Below are 26616 nucleotides of genomic sequence, written 5' to 3'. Positions count from 1 at the left end.
ATGGGATTCCTCGAGTTCGCAATATTTTCTGTGTGAAAACTGGTATTTATTGTTCGAAAATAAAGCTCGAAACGAGAGGTAAGGCGCGGACGGGCCAAGCCTCATCACTGATAACGCAATTCATCATAAGTAGCTTAGAATTTATAATAACTGATATTAATCGAATGTGACTATCACACTATCGAATGTAACTGTCACATTCGATAGTCACACTGATTCCGAAAATCTCAATAATTATCGACTTCTCAATCTTCAAAGTATTCGGCGGTAACATAACCGTTGCACTACTCGCCTACATGTTATCGCCGCTACTACACAGAGCTATACTTACCAATCAAGAACGTGGACAGCTATGACGTTGTTTGTAATTCGAGATCAATGCAGTACAAAAATAACGATTTGGCAAAGAGCCATATCTTATACCCAAAAGAGCCATATATGGCTCGCGAGCCATAGGTTCCCGACCACTGGCCTATTCGCTGTTAGTCGCTCACACATTTGGTTGTTGATCGTCGCTTTAAAATTGTTTCTGTGCTTGTAGTTTTCAATACTCATGATTAGGAATAGTTTGAATACGTTCGAGGTTATTTTAATTATATGGTATTGTACGTGTCGTGAATGAAACATGAATAGCATGAGATTGTTGCTAATTACGTCGCAACGGTTGTCAAAGAGCACCTATCTAACGAATCAATTACACGTTTACTAGTAATTGTAATTGTAATTGTAATTTGATATTTTTAGCATTCAGTAATTGTAATTGTAATGTAAATGAAACATCCAAGGGAGTAATTGTAATTGTAATTGTAATTGAACTGAAGTAATGTAATTGATCCAACTCTGGTCGTCAGTCATACTACAGAGCTTCGGATACTCAAACCAGAGTCGAGTTTTAATCGCAATGATTCGAATCGACTAGTGCAGTGGTTCTCAACCACTGCTCCGCAATGACTTTTCTGGCGGTCCGCCAGATATAATATTTTTTACAGTGATTGCGCACGATGTTGAAGAACTTCGCTAGCTCAGTAACGCTGTCCGGTGTCGTTAGCCCTGAGAACATGTTCGATTTGACTTGAAGTGCAAGCTGTCTTCAGTGAGCTGACTCCCCGAGCCGCACAGTACGCGATCGACCGTTTTCGATTCAGTCATTTTGTGTATAGTCAGGTGTCGCTGTTGCCAGGTGTTTCCGTGCGGCTCATAGTACCATATTGCATAAAAACTGTTGCACACTTTACATTTTGGGTTGATTTCAAATGTTGAAGGTCCACTGGTCCATGAGCTAGAAATGGTTGAGAAAAACTGAGCTAGTAAGAGTCCTTTTTCTTTAATTACCAAATCATACACACCGTTCGACAAAGAACTATATGAATTGTTGAAATTACACTATGGTTGCCATACGTCCGGAATTTCCCGGACATGTCCGGAATTTCACTGTTCAAAGTAGCGTCCGGGAGGAAGTTCTAAAATATGCCAAGTGTCCGGAATTTTGACGTAGCCTCATAATGTTTTCGGAAATCAGCATAAAAACATTATTTTGGGGAATATTTATGCTGATGCATGACATTTTTATTCGCGTTGCGCGCGATTTAATATCATATTTATTAATTTTAATGTGGGGACTACCATCCTCGCCAAAACTGCAATAAAATATATATAAAAACAACCTTCATTTACTGGAATAAGTCTAATCGCAATTATACGAGAACGGAATATTCCTAGATATCGTTCAGGCAGTTTAAATTCTTTATTCAAAGATAGTGGTTCCAAACGTGGGGGTCGTTTGCCTTTATTCTGAGGTTCGCGAACATGTTGATCGTAATCAGCATCCAAAATAGCCCGCGAGTAAGACTGGGCAAAGGGGCTGACTTCTTTTAGTAATCAGCTCGTCAAATTTTGATTTGGGCCACGGAACATTTTCAAATTGGAGATGGAGTCGCGACCATAAAAGGTTGTAAACCACTGGATGTGGCGTGTTTCTAAAGCTCCGCGGTGCTCACCGGCATAAGGCTGATAAAGAGTCTTATCGTTGGGACATGAACATGGCTTAACGATGTACAATTACGTTCCCCGTATTTTCGAATTCATCATCCTCCACCAGCTCTACCGCTAACTCTGATCATGTGGGCGGAGAGTATAATAACTATATAGTAATATATGGAACAACCAATATTATTGACAGAATTCATTCAAAAAAAATTAACGACCAGATGCATATAGAATCATACAGCAACCCCCCCCCCTCCCGAAAGTGGCATCGATTACCCTATGTTGGGCTCAAACTCATTGTTTATTTGGGAGGGAAGGGGATGAAAAAAGTGGTTTCGGTCCCGGTTACACAACACACAGCCACATACTCCTAAACCGGATAGTGACCACCTCTGGTCTATGAGTAAAGCTTTGCTAATGGGACGTCACAACTCATTTTGAAATCCAGTAGTGGGCGCTAATTAGTGTCCGTAATTTGGAATACAGAAATATGGTAACCCTAAATTACACTATTTCTCATCTTGCAACTTCGATTGGTTTCATCATTGCAACCAAACGCGGGACGCGGGGCTCTACGCATGTTCACGCGGAGATACGGCTATTTTGAATAGTGATCTGCCCATACCAATATCCCGAATTCAATGCCATAGTTAAGGTAAACAAATGAAAAAACATCTGTACCCGACGTTATTTTCTTTGCGATCGTATTAAAGTACATATTTAAGCTCAGCAATTCACACTATGCATGACATGATCGGAATCGAATCTGTCGAATGCTCTATTTTGGCCAGCGCGGGCTATAAGAGTAAACCCTTATGAGTATATCGAATTTGCTGTAAAGCTGAGAGCTGGCTATTAAAAATGTTGCTGACTCAACTTTTGTAAACTGTGTACAGTGCACACGCACACAAAGTACACGGACTATATACTCACAGCAGAAACCTGCGGAACGATTGAGTGATTTTTATCGGTACGTATATCAACATTAAACGTTTTATTATATTACTTGTAGGTATAGCTCTTCGCTGGAATTTGATGTCAAACAATACAGCCCAATGCTAACACAATTGACTAACGATGACAGAAATAATTGCGTTGGCGTCGCTGCTGGCCAACCCGTAGGTATATTCGCACCGTCGGTGTCATCATCTCATGAGTTCTTGCCCATGTCCACCAAGTGATCTCATCTCTTAAACTGAGGCCATGGTCGGGTCTTCACCACCGGCCTCGTGTTCAGATTTATGCGGATTATGAAAAATCTTTGAAGCGCACGCAGTAGTTTGTACTATACTTTGCAATTTGGCATTACTATATTTCACCGCAGTTAATAACATAGAACAGTTTGAAATAATTCCTATACAGCTTCCGCCATTACAGACCTTGCTCGCTTGTTCGTTATGACGCAGGTGAGATCGTGACCTCGATATGACTTCCAAGAATATAGAATTTGATAAAAACCCTAACAGTATACAGTAGGCCTAATACCGACCACCGGGAACTATGACTGAGCCAATAACGCGTCGGACAAATATATATCTTTAACAACCAGCGGGGTACCAGTTTGCGATGATATTATATATTGGCAGTCAAGTTTGTTATGACGGCAATTACAGCCATTCCGAAGATGTTTTCTCTGTAATGTCGATTCTGATCGTACTGATCACAGAGAAAGTGGACGGAAATGAAATTCAGTAAATAAAGCATTATTACTGATCTCGTTGATTTTTGAAGTAGAATATTTGATGACTTGACAATCGATTCGAAAAATTTTCTATGAGGTACGAACCATTCCACATTTTTATGACCTTCCAGTCCGAGTAAAGTAAAGTAATATTATGGAGCCAACTCGAGTCACGGCGGGTCATTCAGAAAATGCGAGCCGATATATCCTAACACTGATATATTATCTCTGTTTCTTATTTTATATACACTCGCTTTCCGAATATAATATACGAAAAATTTAACACAATATTATCAAACATAGCAGATTTATAGCAAATAACTGTATATTCAAAGTTTCCGGCAATGTATGAAAATCATGGATCATGGTTGAAATTAAACATATAGGCCTACTTGGCATCAATCATTCGAAAAGATGAAGTCAGGGTCAGAGGTGGTCAACACAATAGTCAATGCTGGTAATCAAGTAAAAGGAGAAGTAACGTCGTAAATTTGTACCTAAGTACAGGCAGAAGTGACAATTTACAAGTAAGAAGGCGTATTCCGGCTCTGGACTTGATCTAGGGTTGCATTTAAAACAATAATCAATTGAAAACAAACATTTTTAAAGCAAAGCCCTAATTTAAAACATATTTTTATAGTTTTTGTTGTTTATTTGCAAGCCACGACGTCGCGCATATTCAATTGTGACGTCATAATGAATTGACATTGACAAAGTGTTTTAAAACGCCGTTAGTTTTAAATGCAACCCCAGCTTGCTCCAAAGCCGAAAAATGGCAAGTAGAGAAGTGGAGGTGGTCTTAAAACGTAATCATTTGAGTAAGTACCGCAAGTATAGCCAATACCTACTTGAGGACTCCGAAAACGTGGAGATAGCCTACTTCTTTACTGACCTTCGAAAAAACCATGTTTACAATCAACAACCGAGAACAAATATAATCGTGTTTCAGCCTAAAACATTTATGATTAGTCAAACTATACTCAAATCATTCGATATCGAGATTTCTATTCCTTCTCAATGCGATTCATCTTTGCTCAATATAACGGTTTCATACACGAACGATTGGTTTACTGTGGTGTAATTTGACTCTGAAATAGAAAAGGAAATTCGTAAATCAGAGCACTTTCGAACAGTTGACATTTATCACACGGTGATGGATATCATTAAAGTGAAAAATGACATCCCCCGCATTGATATCAGATTATGATGTATAAGTTTATACACTTCAATTCTGAAACATTTGTTATGAACAAGAGCAATAGGCAGCAGATTCGAGAGGTTAGTGTATGGATATTAATCAGGGGTGCATGTATACTAGTGCGAAGCGGATCGACAAATTCTCTGGTCCGACTTCGATCCTGTTTTACAATTCTCTGGTGCGGCTCCGATCCGGCTCCGGCCGTATCCGGAAAAGTACTGATCCGGCTCCAATACGACTCAGCCAAAAATGAAAAAGTCCAAATGGACATCCAATCCGACCAACACGGTACGGTGGTTCGGGGAATTTATAAATGTGGCATTCGCATTCGCTTGGCGGTTACTTGCGTGTGGTTGGTTGGTAGTTATTTAGTTACTAAAATCATGCTCATCAATAAAAATTATGGTCGTATCAACAAAGTACCGATCCAGCTCCAGCCAAAATTGAAAAAAATCCGGCCGGATATCCAATCCGTATCGTTGAAGGGGCACTGCGCTCTAAAAATGATGTGGTCTCAAATTGAAGGAAACAACGAACATAATTTTTTAGCCGCAGTCATTTCCTTCAGAACGCCACCGTAATGGAGCTGCAATTTCTACAAGACCAGCTGCCGCAGCTGCTCAAGCCGTTACATGGCACGATTTCTTCATCGTCGCGCTTGCTCACGCAGAGAACGAAACTTGGACACATTTCCTTTAAAACATCGGCTGACAACTATCTAAAATTCGTTCTCTGCGTGACGGCCTAATCGCGTCGAGCAAGTGCGACGGTGAAGATATCGTGCTATATAACGGGTTAAGCAGTCGCGGCAGCTGGTCTTGTAGACATTTCAATGAATTGCAGCTCCATTACGGTGGCGTTCTGAAGGAAATGGCCGCGGCCAAAAATGTTTGTTCATTTTTACCTTCAATTTGAGACCACATCATTTTTAGAGCGCAGTGCCCCTTTAATAGGCATTGACACCACTAATATCATTATACCGTAAAGCTGCCTAGACGGCTTCGGTTTACAGGCTCAATTTCAGAGAAACTCCGGGCATATACATTTGTTTGTATTCAAGGCACTTGTATATCAATTTCATACATAAATTTGTCCTGAATACAGCGTCCCTAATGCAGCATGAAATATTAGTATTAATACATTATTATTTGCTGTAACCTACCAATGCATACTCGCAATTTATAGATTCACACACATCTATTTATATATTAGGACGGGCACAAAACTGATTTCATATATCATGTTGAACATATACTTGAGGCAAAACTAACGATTGCACGCATATTTTTATGTGGCATTGTAAAACGCATGTTTTGAAATATTTCTATAGAAGCCGCTGCTCAAGACCAGTATTATTCACCAAATAGGACAGTTTCAATTTATGGCGAATGTCTGCTAATCTAAGTATGTATGGATAGTATTGTTCAACTCATGTGATTTTACTTACCATTCTGTTGGTGTAAGGCTGCATTGTCTGGTGTTCTAATTGATGTTGACTTTGATTCTTCATACACATGAGATTTATTCGTTCTACAAGCTCTGTTACACCAATTTATATATCTATCAGGCTTTGGTAATCATAGGCCATATAGGCCTACTTACTCGAGATTTATGTACTTCCACATCAACAACGCACCCGCCGCTACCATGAGCGTTCCTATAACTACAAGTGAAATCCACCAGAGACTTTGATTGTCTAAAACAAAAAATATTAATTTCAATGAATTTTCCGTAATCAGGAGAAACATTCGAAAACTGCCCATGCATTTCGTTATACAAGAGATGAGCATATAAAATAATAAATCCAAGCATGCATCAAAACATTGAGGTATAAGGACTATCATACGGGGTTATTTTGTTCAAATAACTATGCGAATAACTATGCAAGTTGACAATTAAGTAAAATTGATCACAATTTATTTATTTATGAGGGTCATCATGCTGGAAAGTAATGGCTGTTAATATTCCATATGGATTCATGTAAGAATATCCTATACACCTGTTGGAGCAACATGTGTAAACGTGTAGCTTTCCGACTGAGAGAGCAAAATCGCATCGAACGTATTCGGCGTGGCTGTCACGATCGACACGCTGAAAAACGAACACGAACATTGTATGTAACTAGCGAATGGCATTTTTTCCAATGCTATTATATTGCTCAGATTTCGCTATGAATAATAATGATGTTTTATATATTGTAGCGACCCCGCTACGGCGCATACCAGTAGCAATAACGGGATCGCGGGTGTGTTCCTGGGCTCGGGACCTCGTCTCTTTGCAACTGCCGCCTGCTCGAACGACACTTACAATATACGGGACTGACCAGTGACCACACCATAAGTCTATGCGGCTATAATATTATATTAATACTACCCGAAACCCACAACATGCAGCGATACTCACGGACACATATAACGGAACCCAAACGATCTATAAAACTCCTATACGACACATGCTCATTGCACAGCAAGTTGTAACGAAACTCCACAAAAGCGCCACGCACACCCACATACCCATCAGCCTAAACCTAACCCAGCAGCAGCCTTGTCATCTACAAGCGAGTACGAACTACCAACGGGGGCAGCATCACTCCCTAGGTGCTCGCATAGCACCGTCAGTGACAAGGCCGTTCCCCAGTCAACTATCCGCGCAGAGATTCCGACCGTTACATCCAACTCAAGCCTGCAAATACAGGGTCAACTACCTACTACTTCACGCCCTTAACTGCCTAATACTACTTCATGCCACTGCTCCCAACTACTAATAATCACTCGCATCCATCTTCAGCCACGCTCTCAGCCAACTCTTATTCTCAACCAACTCAACACGCGCTCTCCAGCCTTACCACCCGCAACGTAATTTCTAAACGGCAAATACAGAACATTCTGGAAACCTCGGGTTTCCACAATATAATAAATGCTGATAAAAGTCGCGTATACAGGTGATTAGATTATTCTGCAGTCGGTTTCAAAGCCAGGACGCGTTTAGTAGAAAAGTGGAAACGACTATTTTGCTTGATAAAATGCGTCTTTTAAAGCGGTGTACTGAATTTATATACTCGAATACAGTTACATTCAATGTTCCACTCAAATCAGAGACTGAATGCGGACTTTGGTATTGGAATCGTTATGCTCACCCAAAATAAGATTTAGAGCTTACCTGTATGACTCGTTGTTTCTCAATGCCCAGTTATAACCATCGTAACGCATGGACGTCTGTTTTGAAATCTGCTGAGCGTCACAATTTGACAACTCCCCAGTGCCCAAAACGACAGTAATACTTTCTTCGTCGTAAATGGTGGACCTGAATGATACCTATTCATAATGACGTCACTTACACAGCTAATCTCGATTTTTCTAGTCTTACATTGATATGCAACTTGCAATATATTCATCATCGTTCCCGGGACTCAATTTATTAGCTGCATTCTCGGATAATCTTTGCAGCGTTTCCAGGTCCATTGTATCACCCTTTTCTGCACCACGTCTCACAATCACGAACAAACAACTGTAATATATGTATATTAAAATCGAGTGGGGGTCAATAATTAAGTTATATATGTTTTACCTGATCAGCCCATTTCTCTCGTCTGGCACATACACAACGACACCGTGTGCGTAATCGGGAACACTTTCGGCAGAGACACCGGAAGGCTGTGCGACCTCGTATGGAGCTATTTTTTTGCATAGAGGCCCACCATTCAGTAAAGGTTATACGGAGGAAATATATATCGGATAGGCCTACTGATTCATCTCGTGTTTTTTTATTTCATATATTGCTTGGTTACGTATTACCTGCTACGTCTGAAACGCACTGTCCTTGTGCCATCACCGCTTCACTATCACCAGTACAATCGGTTGCTACTGATATTTCGAACGTAATGTCACTGTTCGGCTCAGCTTTTGTTTTGTAGGAATAACCATCCGTTATCGGATCCACTTCAACCACTCGGATAAGTGAAGATGTGTTGGAGGAGTCTCGTTCGCGTATCAGAGTGGAAGTTTCTTTCACCTTAACATCAATGACAGCATTGACGTAGTCGGGATAATATTTGGGAGGGGTGGACTACAATTTAGCGAAAGTGGCAGTGACATCGCAATGAACGCATATGACTTCAAATTTTACAAGTCCTAATTTAGAGGCTGGTTGACTTTTTTTCGTTTATTGGGTGCGCTACTACATTACATGGAGAGATGCATGATAACTATGTAAATAGTATAGCCAACCACATTCCAAATATTGAATTTGACTACTGTAAAGTCGGTAAGATTCAGTTTCTGCATACCTTGAATAAGATGGACTGTTCAGCATGCACCGGCTGTGTTGAGTTCCAACGGACTTCGCAATAGGATTCGGTGGGTCCTTCGTCCATCTCCGTCACGGATGCATTTGTAACGGGATTCGGTGAGACGGAGATGGTTTTGTTGTCCGTGAGTTCGACGATGCAGTCATCCGGGCAAACAGTGATCTAATGCGATTGATTCTCGCTTATATATAGGGATGGTGTGAACGTGAGGTTCACGTTCGCGTTCTGTGTGTGAACCTCGGAAATTTAGAAGTTCGCGTTCACAACAGAACCTTGGTAGGTTCTGCACTGTGAACCTTTTGGTAAATTGTAATTTTCACTCCATTATAAGATCTTTGGCTCAAATTTATTGCATTTCAACTGCGGGCCACTCCATGCATGGTGCTGGCAGCATAAAAAATCAACACTGAACGAGCATGCACCATGCACCTCGACAACCTTGAAAGTTTTACTTGCTTTGTTGCAAAAATCTTCTCGGAATATCCAGCTTTCCGTTTGTGAATATTTAGTGACTCTCTGCTGTGAGCTTGACCAGCAATCACACAACATCACGAGCGATATACGGCCGTAAACCAAACTTTACGCTGATTGGTCGAGAGACAGTGGCCATGGATACGACGCAGCAACGGAGGACGCTGCATTTACCTAAGCCTAGTTCGCACTACGATGTATTCCTATAGCCGCGTAGATTGCATAAAAACGACAAGATTACAGTTAAATGTTTATTTCTTCATCAATAATAAAATTAGGAAAGGATATTAAATATTTAGTAACGTATACTAAAATATAATGCCGAAATACTGCTGTGTTTATAAATGAAGTACCACCTATGGCAATGAACTGGGGAAGAGCAGATTTTTCCATTCATTTCCTTCCAACGCAAAGGTGAGGAAGGCTTGGCAATGCAGAGTAAGAAGGCAGGATTTCAAGCCTACTTCCGCAAGCTTCATTTGCTCCTCATCGCCGACCTCACTGCAGTTGCAGTGACTTAAAAAGCCCAGAAATCACAGTTAGCCGAGCTACAAGTCGGCAGCTAAAGACCTGATTAATCGCGAGCCTATGCATGAGAGAGTGGAAGACAAGAATAGATGCATTGATCAGTTCAAATACTGCCATGTCGTGGAGCACAAAGCCTTAAACAGGCTAAAAGCATCACTGTTGTGTACAATAATAATAATAATAACTGGCTGTCCCAGCTGAACTGGCTGTCCCAGCTGATCACAACCTACTGCAAAAAGAATCAGAAAAATACTCCAAATACGCAGACCTCAAAATGGAATGTGAGAAAATGTGGCGATGCAAAATAAACATTGTACCGATAGTCATTGGTGCTACAGGGGTCGTGAGCAAAAAACTCATGAGACATATCCAACAAATTCCGGGTAACGTTCGATTCGACATGATCCAAAAGATCACATTATTGGGCACTGTGCACATTCTTCGGAAGGCCTTGAATGCACCACTGGACTAAAATTACGCTTGTGAATCACAGCATAATTTCTGTAATTTCGATTCTTCATCTTCAATCATCTCTACCTCTGCTCTGTAACCCTTGCCAATTCTTCATCTGCTGCAATTCTGTAATCTGACTTCTCCGTGTATTGCATCGAATAACAATTTGAATGTATTACTGAAATTTTAAAAATTTACTCCAATCTCGCCATTTTCCTTTGGGGGCAGGTTGCTCCCCGGATTATGTGTGTATCTACCAGTTTTACTGTGAATAAAGAATATAATAATAATAATAATTTGCTCCTACCACTTTTGCAAGGAAGATTTTGCTGCTAGTGCATTATAGATACACCAATACAGTCACGTCTAAAGAGAGGTGTGATTCCCAGTCGCAATCTCCGTGGTGAAGCAGAAGATATGCGCATTGCAAAGTGGCGGACCCTGAACTCCATGCCGTGTCAACTGTCTTCCTCCAATGTTGTGGATGCTGCACATGCAAATCTTACATTGTCATCTGGTGATCCTGATCTAGAATCGCCATCGTGTAGCCTTGAAATGGAATCTTCAAATCCATCACCTGAATCTTAGGGTTAGAAGCCAACGAAGTCAGTCATATGCAGATTAGCTACCTAAGCCCACAGGACATCAGAACAGAGAGGATGTGCAGAATGGGGTAAATACATAGGGCTCTTCGACTCACAAGTAGCAATTTTGGTAGGGTTTTGGACTGGTTTGAGGGGAACAAGACAGCAGGTACTCCATATGCAACATCTCTTTTCAAATCACTTCAAGGACAGTACAGTATGAACAGGTATTCAATATTGTGGGGGTTATTGCACGAAGAAAGGGCCATTCAAGACTACCAAGCATCACTCATGTGAATGTAGCAAAGATTGGTCTTGTTCTTTTTCCATATGGATATCTGGGTGCTTCACATGATAGAGTGATTCTAGCTTAGCAGACCTCATCTGCACTGGTGTGCTTGAGGTATCGTAACAGCACATGCGATGAGTTCATGAAATTTGAACTTGGGCAGAAATCACAGAAAAAGAGTTTTTATTTGACTGCTTCTAGATAATTACAAGTAAATCACTCTTATTGGCATCAAATTCAGGCACAAATGTATGCCACAAATAGTCCTGCCTTCTTATACTCTGCCTTCCCAAGCCTTCTTGTCCTTTGCGTTGGAAGAAAATGAATGGAAAGATCTGTTCTTCCCCAGTTCATTGCCATTGGTGGTACTGCATTTATAAACACAGCAGTATTTCGTCATTATATTTTAGTATACGTTACTAAATATTTAATATCCTTTCCTAATTTTATTATTGATGAAGAAATAAACATTTAACTGTAATCTTGTCGTTTTTATGCAGTCTACGCGGCTATAGGAATACATCGTAGTGCCAACTAGGCTTAGGTAAATGCAGCGTCCTCCGTTGCTGCGTCGTATCCATGGCCACTGTCTCTCGACCAATCAGCGTAAAGTTTGGTTTACGGCCGTATAGCCTACGTAGTCAGCGAATGATGCTTATTCAACCAATCAATGACATTGATATCGGCTTATGATGTAAAAATCGAACGGTCGTACGGGGTCAATCTTGACTTCATATATCTTTACTGTATCATTAAATCCAAATCCGTGCGATTAAGGTGCTTGCTACTGCTGCATAACTTGTTGTTGTTTGTGTTATCGGTAGCGAGTATAGAAACCCGTTGTACACTCTGCTCAATATCAATGTAGCAATACTCAGACTCCGAACACATTGTCCGGTCTGGCTGAGACCGTTAAGGCGTAAGCTTATATTCCTTGGTAAGTCCTCGTCGAAATTGTTGGCAAAGCGACGGAATGTACTGATTTTATGCAATTATTATATCCTTTGATTACCGCGGTTGATACATTTAGCGACGTTTAAAACGCCGATATGTAGGGGAGATGTGGTACCGATGGATCACTGGGACCGAAAATACTTGAAAAATTCTCCATGATAATTCCATGATTACACTCCGTGAATTTGTCTACAGTTACATGCTGACAGAATCTTTCCTCACATGCAAAAAAATTCGACCTGTGTGAGTTATGGGGTCTGTGACGAATGATTTACGTTTTAGGGGGTATAAAGTAAATTAGGATCGACATTTACATTTTTCTATATCACCTTCCAGACTAACACACCCGCCATAATTTTTGATGTGAAGTATAGGGCTTATATCAGGGTATATAATGGCACATGTTTTTTTAATCAATACCATCCTCGAGTGGACTATTTTCAAGTCAATTACAATATTTAGGGGGTGGGGGACCTATGGTACCATAGCCAAATCAAGCAAAATAGATGGGCCAACTAATCACTTAACAACAGAAACTCGCCTACATATATATAGGCTGTAAATCATAGGTACCTGTGGTGTTTTATCGCTATTACGAGTTATTTGAAAGTCAAAATGTCGATTTGCGGGTAATATGTACGTCGCATTAATTTTCTAAGTTTAGGCGTATATCAAAACATGATTTTATGCCAATATTTCAGTTGATATAATCTATTTTATTCTTGAAGGTCGCGACGAAACATTCTTCATTGGCTTGCTGTAGCTTAGCTTATAGTACACAACAAAACAAGTTAACAAATTTGAGTTTTTAGCGTATGTCTCATAGGTCCCATGGTCGTGTGCCGTTGGACCCACCGGGTGGGGACCGATGACACGTTCGAGCAACAAATCTTAAACGTTTATAAATATTTTTTGAAAAGGCGGATATTCATGTAAATGTCCGCGATAGGTAGAGCTTGTATCGAAGTGTTGAGAGAGCAAAAGATCTGCCATTCTCGGCTGAAGATTTGAGGGCCAGGGATCATTTTGCAATTTTTGATACATCGGTACCACATCTCCCCTACTTCAGCATTGTGGCACTATGTGGACCGAATCTTCGCTAGGTATCGTGTACATTAATATAGGGCATAGGCTATCACTTCATTGAAAGATAGGGTTGGAATTAGCAATATGACGTCACGTGACGTCACGAGGTTCACGTTCGTGTTCACACAGAACCTTTCAAAAAGGTTCGCGTTCACACGAACCTGAACCTTTCAGAGGTTCACACCATCCCTACTTATATAGGCCTATTTCTATTAATTCATTAGCATTATTAAAAATATCTATGTGCGTACTTCAATGTCCATTGAGTAAGGCCTGGTTATTACAATGATATTTTTCTCGATAAAAGTGTCATATATTTAATAAATCTTATATGTACTCACTTTAATGCCTATTAAGAAGGGCTTGGTCAAAACATAAGTACTTGTCTCGATATAAACGTCACTCAGTGCCTGCACGGTCACAAGAAAACACTGCTCTGTCGACTCTCCGTAACACGTGCCCTCAATCCTGTTGCATTCGCCAATATTAAATGTAACAAAAGATGAACGAATTTCTACTACTAATTTACAAGTGGTTTATTCCAAGAGTTTGATTGTTTGCTTTCCATGACATTTGCACTAGCAGAGAATCGTCGGCGCATCCAATGACGATGTCAATTATTGTTGGACTCCCAAAAACTAACAAAAACACCAAATCAGTTTTACAATCATTTACTTGAACGAATTACTGACCTCGTATTCGTGTGTCCTTTGTATCCGTTTTATCGTCATTGTCTCTGCCAACTTGATTCGTTGCAGTACAGGTATACGTTCCGTCATCGCTACTTATAGCGTTGTCGATATAAAGTATCGAAGTAGCGTCAGTTACGATCTGGTAAACTCCTGGTATATTCGAATACTCAGCAACATCATTTCCGTTTTTACTCCAACGAACTGTAGGAGTCGGAATTCCATTCGCTTCGCACTTAATATTGTCAGGACCGCCCGTTACTGGAGACGACACTTCGTCCAAAAGCTCGTTATTAATCGAGGGGAGCTCTATGAAGGAGAAAAATTACATACAATGTGATATCTTCGGCTTGTTTCGCCATTGCGTAAAAGTCGTTGTGTGTTAAAATATCATTTGTGTTAAAAAATCTGGCGCTGATGCATTACATCTTCTTTTATTGTGGCAGTGGTTTTTAACCTTCTCGAACCTCCGCCAGAAAATGACGCTAATCTGTACGGTGAAATATAATGTGTACACTGAAATGTAGGGTTGAAATAAGCAATATGCCCTTATAATTGTTCTCACCTTCGACGAAGAGAACAGTAAAATCCGATGTTGCAAATCCCTCTCGCGTTGCAACAATCACATATGTCCCATTGTCTTTTGCAGTCACAGACTCTAATTTTAAAATCACCAGACCGGTTTCTGCACCATCATACGAATCGACTGGGGTTGAAAAATCTGGTTCTTTATACATTGCAATGTTCGCTGGTCCGTCCAAACTCGTTACGCTAAATGTAAAGCTCAAATCCTGGTTCACTAGCCCATAATAATTATCTCCAAGGTTAGTGATTGCGAGCGCATCTGCGTGAAATATAAAAAGGTTTACGCCAACTGAAACATTGAAGGTTCAGTATTCTTACTGGTTTCGCAGATGTACGGATAGAAATGCAATCCTGCGCATTCATCGTCTATCCATGTCCGGTTAGAAGGAACAACGCATGCACAAACATCAGTTCCCCATTCTCCATATCCATCCGCCCTTTAAAATCGAATGGTAATTCGCCGTTCAAAGATAAAAATGACGCCCCTGACCATCTGGCCTGTCCACTTTCAAGAACCGTGTCGTCTATCCAATACCAATCTTCTTCCTTTAATTCTTCTCTATACTCGAGTCCAATGAAGAAGTAGTCGTCGCATCCTCTATGAATACATATGATGAGAAGTGTGTATCCGTGGAAAGCCAATTGCCAGTCAATGCGACTAAAACATGGGGCGGGCAAATTCTCCAGTCGGCGGGCCGGATATAGAAAAATTAGATGGCGTGATAGCGCGGTGGTATAATCCGCGGCTGCAACACCAATGGGTTGCGGGTTCGAGTCCGACCGAAGTCGACTTCCGAATTCCTATACCCAAATGCTGGATATTTATCTAGGCTTCTCATCGCCACCTCATCCGCATTTATGTATTCCCATGTTATTTGGTAGCAACTCATTGGTATCATTCTAAAAGCTTTTTGTTTTTAAATGCTTCGTATTCACACCGTTTATATAGTCGAGATACTCATAGAATCGTAATATAGTTCAGGAAGTAATTTGCAACATAAAGCAAAATACAGGGTTGTAATGACTCGAGTCACGATTTTCTGATGACTTGACTTGACTCGAGTCATTTTCTTAAATACGAAAATGACTCGACTCGACTCGAGTCAATCAGTGTATTGACTCGACTTGGACTCGAGTCATTGCGTATGATTCGAACCAACTCATATGACTCGAGATTAAGACGGCCAAGACCGAACATTTCATTGCAATTTCCAGTGGCGGCTCGTCCTATAGGGCAACTGGGGCATTGCCCCACCTAAAATTCTCTTCACTAACAATTCTTTACCATTTATAGACGCACACCAATCTATATATACCGAAACCACAGCGAAAATCGTATTCTTCTTGTCCTTTCGCTTGTAAATGCCCATATATAGCGAAGTCTCTACGAAAATCGAATTCTCTTCTGTGTTTTTGCTTTGCGAATGCCTAGCCGGGGCATGCCCCGGTAGCGCTCATAACAAGCTTTCACTGTCTATTCTCTCAAAGCCGCGCACAATAAAGAAACGGAACTTCATGACACATTTGAATAAAATATTCATTTTATTCCCGAAGCTTTTCGGCTGACCCTCGTCAGGGGAATATCGTCAGCAATAATGCGAGAATTCGAATAACTATGTTCAGCAACAATATATATCGCTAATTATGACGTCACACAGAAAATATACAAAGTTAGGAAAACGAGAGACCTGAAGCGTTGGCATGGAGATAGCGAAGCAAAACAAGTTAATGCGCGATTTTCAAATGATACACAAATTCTTTCTGTTGGCATAGACTAGGTTTGCTCATAGTGATGATGGTGGACTCAAGAACAGACAAATGAAATAAATTGCGACCCTTAGCCAATATAGAGAACATGTCCTCGTGATAGTTAGCAGCACACGTATGATTTTCTAGTAAATGTTTGCCTATAGAAGATTTTTGACCCATGGCCTGGTTATGTTCAAGAACAAGCGGATTGTTAAGCTGCGAATTTGAGATATAAGATTTGACAGATGGTGGAATGTGTTCTTTGATACGGTCCTGCAACCGTTTGGAAGTTCTCCCTACGTACCGACAATCGCAGTGGCACTTGAATTCATAAATTACGTTGCTTTGTTTTATAGCCGGGAGAACGTCCTTTCGGGTTGCAGGAAACATTGGTATCGTGGTAAAAACAACATTGGTTTTCACCGCTGGATAACAGCGGTAGACTGCTGAAGTTATCTGTGTCTCAAATCGATAAGAAACCGGGCCAATCCAAGGAAGATGAATGTACACATCCCTATTTTCACGAGAAATTACTTCGGGGGTTTCTTCTGGCTTGGTATCATTCCAATGACTTAACTTTTTACTTATTGTCCGCGTAATAACATACTCTGGGTATCCGTTGTCAATGAAAATTTTACGGATGTAGTCAAGTTCATTATTCAATTTGACCTCGGAACAAATCATCAACGCCCGGTGAACCAAGGTGCCGATTAAATTGATTTTACGACTTTTTGGGCTGAAAGAGCTCCATCGAAGGTAATGACCCGAAAATGTGGGCTTCCTATAAACGGAGGTAAGGAATTTTCCATCCCGTTTCTCCACAAGAACGTCAAGGAATGCCAGGCGATTGTTAATTTCTTTTTCCGACGTGAATTGCAATGCTGGATGTAGTTTGTTTAAATTTCCCAGGAAAGTATCACAGTCAGATTCATTATCGAATATCACGAACGTGTCATCGACATAGCGATGGTATGATAAGGGCGGTTTAATAGAAGAAGAGAAGAGCTTATCTTCATGAAATCCTACAAATATATTGGCTAGAATAGGACCCAATGGTGATCCCATTGCTACACCATCAGATTGTCGGAACATGATATTGTTGAAACTAAATTCAACAGAACACACAGCGTTTCTCATCAATTCCATGAAGGTAGCTCTCGAGAAAGGAGGGGGTATTAGCTTACCGTTATATAGAGCATCAGCGCAAATATTCAACGTCTCATTTAGTGGTACGTTGGTGAAAAGGCTCTTTATGTCGAATGAGCCTAGGAAATTATCGCGCGCGGATAGCTGTGAGCGACGCATCTCATCAGCGAAGGTAAAAGAATCGCGTACGCAATGCGACCCGTAAAGTTCGCGAACAGGTTCCAGTATGTTGATCAACCACTTCGCCAACTTCTGTTGCATTGACCCAGTCAAACGGTTGCAGGACCGTATCAAAGAACACATTCCACCATCTGTCAAATCTTATATCTCAAATTCGCAGCTTAACAATCCGCTTGTTCTTGAACATAACCAGGCCATGGGTCAAAAATCTTCTATAGGCAAACATTTACTAGAAAATCATACGTGTGCTGCTAACTATCACGAGGACATGTTCTCTATATTGGCTAAGGGTCGCAATTTATTTCATTTGTCTGTTCTTGAGTCCACCATCATCACTATGAGCAAACCTAGTCTATGCCAACAGAAAGAATTTGTGTATCATTTGAAAATCGCGCATTAACTTGTTTTGCTTCGCTATCTCCATGCCAACGCTTCAGGTCTCTCGTTTTCCTAACTTTGTATATTTTCTGTGTGACGTCATAATTAGCGATATATATTGTTGCTGAACATAGTTATTCGAATTCTCGCATTATTGCTGACGATATTCCCCTGACGAGGGTCAGCCGAAAAGCTTCGGGAATAAAATGAATATTTTATTCAAATGTGTCATGAAGTTCTGTACTCCTAAGCGTCTCTTTGTGTACTTCCGGAAAAGGTACAGCGATCAGCAATTAAACATCATTAATACGCTGATAAAGACTCGCGGGCGTTTGAGAACTACGTTATCAACAATAGCCTTTTTGAAGGCTTGTATCGCTAAGAAGACGTTGCCTGCATTCTTGAGAGCAAGGATAGAAAAGTCTCGTGCCCGCCTCAATCCCAACATGGAGCGCGCGTTTTTATTTGATGAAATCGGGAAGAAAGAATCCATGGTATTGAAACTTCGTCGTGACTGCCGCACTCAGCAAAGACAGGTAGCGCGATTCTTATCATTCTTTGACCTAGTTCGATTTTGCCGATACCTCGCATCAATTGACGTGATCAAAGAGGATATTAATTTATCTAAAAACGAACGAAATTTGAACCGGCTAGTCATTGACCGCTTCGGAAGCGTCGCTTGTCCCGATGAGAAGAATATCATCAACTTATCGGACTACACACTGTCCTCGACCGAAAAGTTTGCTCTATCGCATGGGTTAAATTTCTGTATTCCACCAATTAATGTCAAGAGTGAGGAGGTTTTCGCCGAATTTGAGATTCTATTAGCTCAATTGAAGCACCGTGAAGCAAAATCAATCGATGAAGTGCCAGCTTTCAAAGCAAGACTTACGGACTTGGCACATTCGTATTGTGGATGTCCAGTTGACAAAGCGGATTTCTTGATGACAAAGGAATGCTTCCGTGCCATTAAATCTCTGCGAAGCAACCCCGATATTCACATAACGAAACCAGATAAAGGTACCGGCGTTGTAATTTTAAACAAGAAAGATTACATTGCAAAGATGATGACTATTCTCGAGGATAAATCCAAATTCGTTGTACTTGGCCCGGTCTCGGAATACGACAATACTGCAAAGTCTGAAAGACGACTACAACGACGCCTTCGAATCTTGAAAAACGATGACGTAATATCCACTGAAGAATATGACTCCATCAGGCCTGTTGGCTCCCAAAGACCGCGTATGTATGGATTACCGAAGACGCATAAAGACGATGTGCCACTCAGACCGATACTCAGCATGACTGGGTCAATGCAACAGAAGTTGGCGAAGTGGTTGATCAACATACTGGAACCTGTTCGCGAACTTTACGGGTCGCATTGCGTACGCGATTCTTTTACCTTCGCTGATGAGATGCGTCGCTCACAGCTATCCGCGCGCGATAATTTCCTAGGCTCATTCGACATAAAGAGCCTTTTCACCAACGTACCACTAAATGAGACGTTGAATATTTGCGCTGATGCTCTATATAACGGTAAGCTAATACCCCCTCCTTTCTCGAGAGCTACCTTCATGGAATTGATGAGAAACGCTGTGTGTTCTGTTGAATTTAGTTTCAACAATATCATGTTCCGACAATCTGATGGTGTAGCAATGGGATCACCATTGGGTCCTATTCTAGCCAATATATTTGTAGGATTTCATGAAGATAAGCTCTTCTCTTCTTCTATTAAACCGCCCTTATCATACCATCGCTATGTCGATGACACGTTCGTGATATTCGATAATGAATCTGACTGTGATACTTTCCTGGGAAATTTAAACAAACTACATCCAGCATTGCAATTCACGTCGGAAAAAGAAATTAACAATCGCCTGGCATTCCTTGACGTTCTTGTGGAGAAACGGGATGGAAAATTCCTTACCTCCGTTTATAGGAAGCCCACATTTTCGGGTCATTACCTTCGATGGAGCTCTTTCAGCCCAAAAAGTCGTAAAATCAATTTAATCGGCACCTTGGTTCACCGGGCGTTGATGATTTGTTCCGAGGTCAAATTGAATAATGAACTTGACTACATCCGTAAAATTTTCATTGACAACGGATACCCAGAGTATGTTATTAAGCGGACAATAAGTAAAAAGTTAAGTCATTGGAATGATACCAAGCCAGAAGAAACCCCCGAAGTAATTTCTCGTGAAAATAGGGATGTGTACATTCATCTTCCTTGGATTGGCCCGGTTTCTTATCGATTTGAGACACAGATAACTTCAGCAGTCTACCGCTGTTATCCAGCGGTGAAAACCAATGTTGTTTTTACCACGATACCAATGTTTCCTGCAACCCGAAAGGACGTTCTCCCGGCTATAAAACAAAGCAACGTAATTTATGAATTCAAGTGCCACTGCGATTGTCGGTACGTAGGGAGAACTTCCAAACGGTTGCAGGACCGTATCAAAGAACACATTCCACCATCTGTCAAATCTTATATCTCAAATTCGCAGCTTAACAATCCGCTTGTTCTTGAACATAACCAGGCCATGGGTCAAAAATCTTCTATAGGCAAACATTTACTAGAAAATCATACGTGCGCTGCTAACTATCACGAGGACATGTTCTCTATATTGGCTAAGGGTCGCAATTTATTTCATTTGTCTGTTCTTGAGTCCACCATCATCACTATGAGCAAACCTAGTCTATGCCAACAGAAAGAATTTGTGTATCATTTGAAAATCGCGCATTAACTTGTTTTGCTTCGCTATCTCCATGCCAACGCTTCAGGTCTCTCGTTTTCCTAACTTTGTATATTTTCTGTGTGACGTCATAATTAGCGATATATATTGTTGCTGAACATAGTTATTCGAATTCTCGCATTATTGCTGACGATATTCCCCTGACGAGGGTCAGCCGAAAAGCTTCGGGAATAAAATGAATATTTTATTCAAATGTGTCATGAAGTTCTGTACTCCTAAGCGTCTCTTTGAATAAAGAAACGGTAATTTACTCTCTCCTATTCATAAAATGACCGAGCAACCGGGGCAAATTAGCTCTGTGCCCTTAAGGTGTGATGTAACAATCGTATCTATAGCTGAACTCGGTTACCGTCATATGCGTTTAGTCGACCTTTGGTGGTATAGGTCGATTTTGATGGTGTTTCACACCATGAAAACTCTTGAAACTTGGTATGTCATGTCGTGATGGTGGTATTTAACACTGCCCCAAGTTTCAGGGTTTTTACCTAAAGTTTAGGGTAGTAATTCCGTTTCCGAAGTTGAGTGTGTGCTGATCCTTCATGTATCGCAAACAGATTTTACTCAAAAGCTGGTATTGGTATCCAATCCATTGATTTTGACGATGTTCAATACTGAGATCGGTTATGACATTAGGCACGGTAAGTCTTAACGTTAGTATCGAACGCTGTACCAAGTGTAAAGTTTGTCACTGAACTGTGTTAGTGGTAATTTCGTTTCCTAATTCGAGTGAGAGCTGACTCTCATTTATCGCTAACAGATTATACTCAAAGCCGGTATTGGTCTCTATTGATTTTAACGATGCTCCTTACCTAGATCCGTCATAAGCTTTTGAACAGTATGTCTTGATTTTTATATCGAACGCTATGCCAAGTCTCAAGGTTGACACTCAATGATTAGGGCAGTAATTTCGTTATCAAGGTCGAGCATGGTAGAGATGCGCTCCGATCTGACACTTTAGCCTTCAACGCATTGCGGATATCACGCAAAAGCCGTTGTATCTGCGGTAACGTTAACTGAGATGATGATATCATTCTCAGATTCCATTCAAATATTTACTTTGATATTATATCCTCCAATGTCAATTTCACCGTGAAATTGTGGCCGTCAAGCCATTTGCTTACAACCCCCTCAAGCGCGATAGCTATTTAGTTTTCGATGGCGGCTAACAGCTGATCACTTGATCAGCCTATTCCTCAGTAAATTTTACGCAAAATTCGGTGTTGGTCTGTTCGCATTAATTTTGACAGTGTGCCATACCGAAAAGGGCCATGAGGACACTTCTCGATGATGTCATGTAACAGTGTACTAAGTTTAAGGCTTTCATCCACGTGTTTATTCGGTAATATATATATTCCAAAGGCGATTTCGCAGCAGACCTATAGACAGTAATAAAGCCGTATGTGTCGTGTTACAGTCTCCAGTTTCAAGGCCAAAATCTTCTATGCTCTACCGAGACCGAATTTCCGAGGCTGCTATTCTTAGTTCTTCAGAATGATGTTTTGGATTCAATATGACAGGCCCAATCTATGAGATAACAATTGCGTATCTGTCCGAACTCGTTGACCTTTCCAATTAGTCTTACGCTATCTCTCGAGTTATAGTCATTTCCATTTCTGCAGATAATTAGTCAGGCCTAGTGCGAACATGAACCGTGTTGAATCTTTTTTCCGTACGCCGTTTACGCAGTTACCATACTTCAAGTCACAGCTCACCGGCGGACTTCTCGAGTCTCGTGGCACATACGTTAAAATCACTGTTGCCGGGAAATTCATGTTACCGTACCATCATTAAGTTACTTGTTTACGTTGGAAAACGCGATTGTGACGTCATGTTGATAAAAAGTCGCTTGCAGCCCTTGCCCCACCACCCGATATTATCACGAGCCGCCACTGGCAATTTCGAAGAATAGTAAAGTAACTACACTATTGGGATCACGTCTATTGGTACTGGTACTTTAAAATGCGACCAGAAACTGCTAAAATTGAGGAAATTAATGCGAAACATACGATATCCCCAAACAGACTTATAAAAAGTTGTTTTAACAAGACTTCAGCTGGAAACTGACCAGTCAACACATTGACTTGGACTCGGACTCCAGTCATAATACCATGACTCGGACTGGACCTCCTTCTCGGTGACTTGAACTCGGACTTGACTCGGTGGTGAATTGAAAATGAATCGACTTGACTCGAGTCAAAACTATAAAAGTTGCATTGACTTGAGACTCAGAGCCTTGTGACTTGGTTGCAACCCTGTCAAAATATACAATTTCCGTCTCATCAAACATAGAAATCCTGTCTCTTAGCAAGAACTCGCAAACCTAGTCGAGGCATGCAACATTATATCAGTGACGGTGTAAAGTCAATTTAGCTAACTAAAATAGCGAGATATATCAAGGGATATTTTCAAAGCCCATCAATATGATCATTACTGCCTGAGCTTTAGTGTTGGATAGCCTTTGCAATTTTATGTAGTGCGAATGAAAATCTTAGGGTCGAGGCCAAAAAGTAGGGCACTGAAATCTGGATTTACAATATACTGTGGATCGATCAACCCGGGTAATAAATGATATATAGCAATTAGGGATGTAACTTAATATAGGAATACAGGAATATAGGAATTCTCCTGTTGTCACTAGGGTTCTGATTTATATCATTTTTTTCGTTGATTTTTTATTTTAATTTTACCATTTTGATTTTATTGATTATTTTGGCTCTTTCAAATGTTCAGAGGAGATGTGTGAATGCGGTTTATTGTCGGGCCATCATGTGCATTTTATATAAACCGGAGTTAACATCTCGTCACCGACACCGGTATTGTTTAGCTATTTGGCGGACTGACGGGAAAAGAGCAAAGAGCGATAGTCAATCAATATGTTAGCGTATTGCTGTGGATGTTAGTTGTCTGCGACATGCTGCTGCCATTTCCGGGGCACTGGTGGGATACCGCAAACGAAGCGCAATCCGGAGTGTCTATCGAATTCGAAAGATTCCCTCATCTCTGATCCAGTTTGCTGGCAGAAACCACTCCATCGATCAAGATGAAGATGCAACTATTATGGTCCCGATTGGACTTAACATGTTTCCTCGCTACTAGAACAAATCAGTAATGATTCTGGCGACCCATCATTATCACATAGGTTAAACGTTTTCAGCTATTATTACCAGATAGGTTGATCGTGCTCAGCTATCTAAATGATGATTTACAGCCCCGCATTATTAAAGTTTAAGCGTTATCCTTCATTACCTTAATTGACATGGTCGTCATTCATCCCAAAGGAGTAATAAAAAAAACGATAAAATCACAAAAATCATGATTTGAAGTATTTTTAAACTTGCTAATGAAAGTGTCAGCATGTGGTGCAATCACTTACAGACAATGTCCCGTTAGACCAGGGGTGGGCAATTATTTTCCTCCACGGGCCAAATGAGAAATATAAAATAAGTTGATGGGCCGAGTAAAAATGTTTAGCTGATATCTCAAGCGTATTAATTTTACTTTTAAATTGAAAGCAGGGAATTACGCTGTTAGCTAATAAATGCTGCACTGTGGATGTTTTAGGGAATTAGAAAGTGATGGTTAGTTATCAAAATATAATATTTATTTGCCGTCATGTTTCGAAACAATGTTAAACATGATACATTTTGAACTTTCTTTAAAACCTATCCGCGTTTTCCTATCAATACATTAAAATTTTCTTTGGGATACTACAAGGCTTATTGTCTTGGCCCCTGCCTTCCGAGCAGTGTGCAGCTTGGCGAAATAGCCTTGTTGTGGTTCTTCTGAAATTCACCCTCCCTTGACCGAGTGCATGTTTTCGTGTTTTGTCATAAGACTGAATTAACTTATATTCCTGAAACACGGTGACCTTTGTTTGTTTGTGTTGTGGTATTCATGGTGTTTGTCGACTACTAAGGTCATTTACATCAGGCCGATCTTCTTCATTATTTTCCGTAACTGCCGACTTATAGCACGGCCCACCTCTAGGCTTTTTGTATCAGACACCGAGGAGGAGCCTAGGTAAACCTCCAACACTTAGATATCGGAATTCTGAAGTCGACCTCGGTCGGATTCAAACCCGCACCCATTGGTGTTGCAGCCGCGGATTATACCACTGCGCTATCTCGCCGCCCAACACGGTGACCTGCTCGGCACTACTACTAAAAAGACTGGTTTACCCCTGATATAAGTAAACAAATATTTAGTGCTCCAAACCATCTTCGAATTTCAGCTTTCGGATTCCTTTTTTGACATGTCCGTTAATGCTTTATCGGTGATGATGACACATAGTAATCACGGGCACTGATTGACTTGTTTTACAAATTAGGGATTTGGAAACGTATCCCATGACAATTTGAAGCACGGACATATCTGTACTGCGTAGCCTAATGTGACAATGGCAAGAAGGTTTGGTGACTTCCTGTGAATTTAATTATAACTGCATGATTTGACACATCGACTTTATTTTGAATCTGGATTACGCATGCGTAATCGCGCTATATTAATGAAAGCAAACAAATTTTCTGTTTAGTTTAGACAGCATGTGGTTTCAGTTCTCGCAGCAACGTTAAAAAGTAGGTTTGATGTTTTGAATTCCAAGCAACACTTCGAGTGCCGGACAGAATATAGCTCCACGGGCCGCACTTTGTCCAGGTCTACGTATTATATTAGATATTGATTTAAATGTGTCAGCAGCTATTTTGAATTATTATAATATAAGTGGTATTGTGATCTGTGTCAATGCAGGTAATTATGCGCGCATATCGAATCGGCTATTCCGGTTAGATATTACAGAAGCAGTTGATCGGTTTTGTATTCGGTGAATGGACTCTGCAACAACCCTGTCAATTCGGTTTTACGCTCGCTGTTTGATGACACCAAGTGGTACTACACGTTTTGTGGCTTTCATTTGATATGAAAGATTAAACTATACATTGTTTTACATCGTTAATTCGAATATAAAAATACGAATTCCTGGCAATGTCAAAAGTGTTAAAATTAAATCTGAAAAATCCCAAAAATATGCTATTTTTGTCATTTTGGGCATATGTCAAATACAACACGGCCTCTTCTACATATAAGTACCCACGTGATAATTTCATCCACTGCTTCTGACACTGCGTCATTCTTGATCATCACCAGTCGTCCCTGGTAGTTATCCATGCATTCTCGATTAGCAACTGGAGCAGACGCAGGAATGTCTATTCTGGTGTAACGGTAACCATCATTCGAGGTAATGTTACTTTTCGTTGGGCCTATATGACAGATATTAATTCTTTAAAATGAGTGCCTTCCATTGGGCAATGCCCAATAGGCCTATTTGTCACAACTCACAAATCGACCAATTTGCACGCGGCAGTGTCAATAATATCATGATGGAGATAAGTATATTCATGATTTCAAAATCGCGGCGCTGCCATTCAAGTTTCGAAATATGCACTGATTTTGCAAGCTTCATCTGAATAAGATATTTACTTCACCCGCAACCGTGATACTGTCTAACAATCGTCACTAACCACCAATATCAATCTATCAAGATGAATAAATATGTAAATATAAATTCATTAGAAGTTCCATCTATCCAATATACACCCTTGGCT

General features: G+C 40.6%; 3 protein-coding genes across 3 annotated transcripts in view; 2 read left to right on the top strand and 1 right to left on the bottom strand.

Annotated features, from left to right (window-relative positions):
• Window positions 1–26616, top strand: part of LOC145441419 (receptor-type tyrosine-protein phosphatase epsilon-like) — a 251311-nt gene that overhangs the window by 43403 nt on the left and 181292 nt on the right. The gene's annotated exons all lie outside the window — the stretch shown is intronic.
• The window catches only part of LOC145441422 (receptor-type tyrosine-protein phosphatase alpha-like), a 131428-nt gene that overhangs the window by 37557 nt on the left and 67255 nt on the right, over window positions 1–26616 (top strand). The window lies entirely within an intron of this gene.
• On the bottom strand, window positions 4592–26565 carry LOC145441420 (uncharacterized). The gene is made up of 17 exons (XM_080319273.1): window positions 26351–26565; window positions 26106–26271; window positions 15301–15408; window positions 15129–15247; window positions 14791–15069; window positions 14229–14534; window positions 14066–14174; window positions 13878–14004; window positions 9151–9333; window positions 8660–8876; window positions 8433–8538; window positions 8232–8372; window positions 8025–8168; window positions 6865–6956; window positions 6468–6561; window positions 6313–6404; window positions 4592–4755 (listed from the first exon to the last, which is right to left on the bottom strand). Exons 1-17 carry the CDS (start codon window positions 26472–26474, stop codon window positions 4682–4684), a joined length of 2481 nt encoding a protein of 826 aa, XP_080175399.1. The 5' UTR covers window positions 26475–26565; the 3' UTR covers window positions 4592–4681.

Source organism: Botryllus schlosseri, chromosome 6 (genome assembly GCF_051294905.1).
Source record: "Botryllus schlosseri isolate E-star chromosome 6, Bs_hap1, whole genome shotgun sequence".
Classification (NCBI taxonomy): domain Eukaryota; kingdom Metazoa; phylum Chordata; class Ascidiacea; order Stolidobranchia; family Styelidae; genus Botryllus; species Botryllus schlosseri.
The sequence above is the reverse complement of the archived record's forward strand: the minus strand, read 5'-3'. Positions and strand labels throughout refer to the sequence as shown.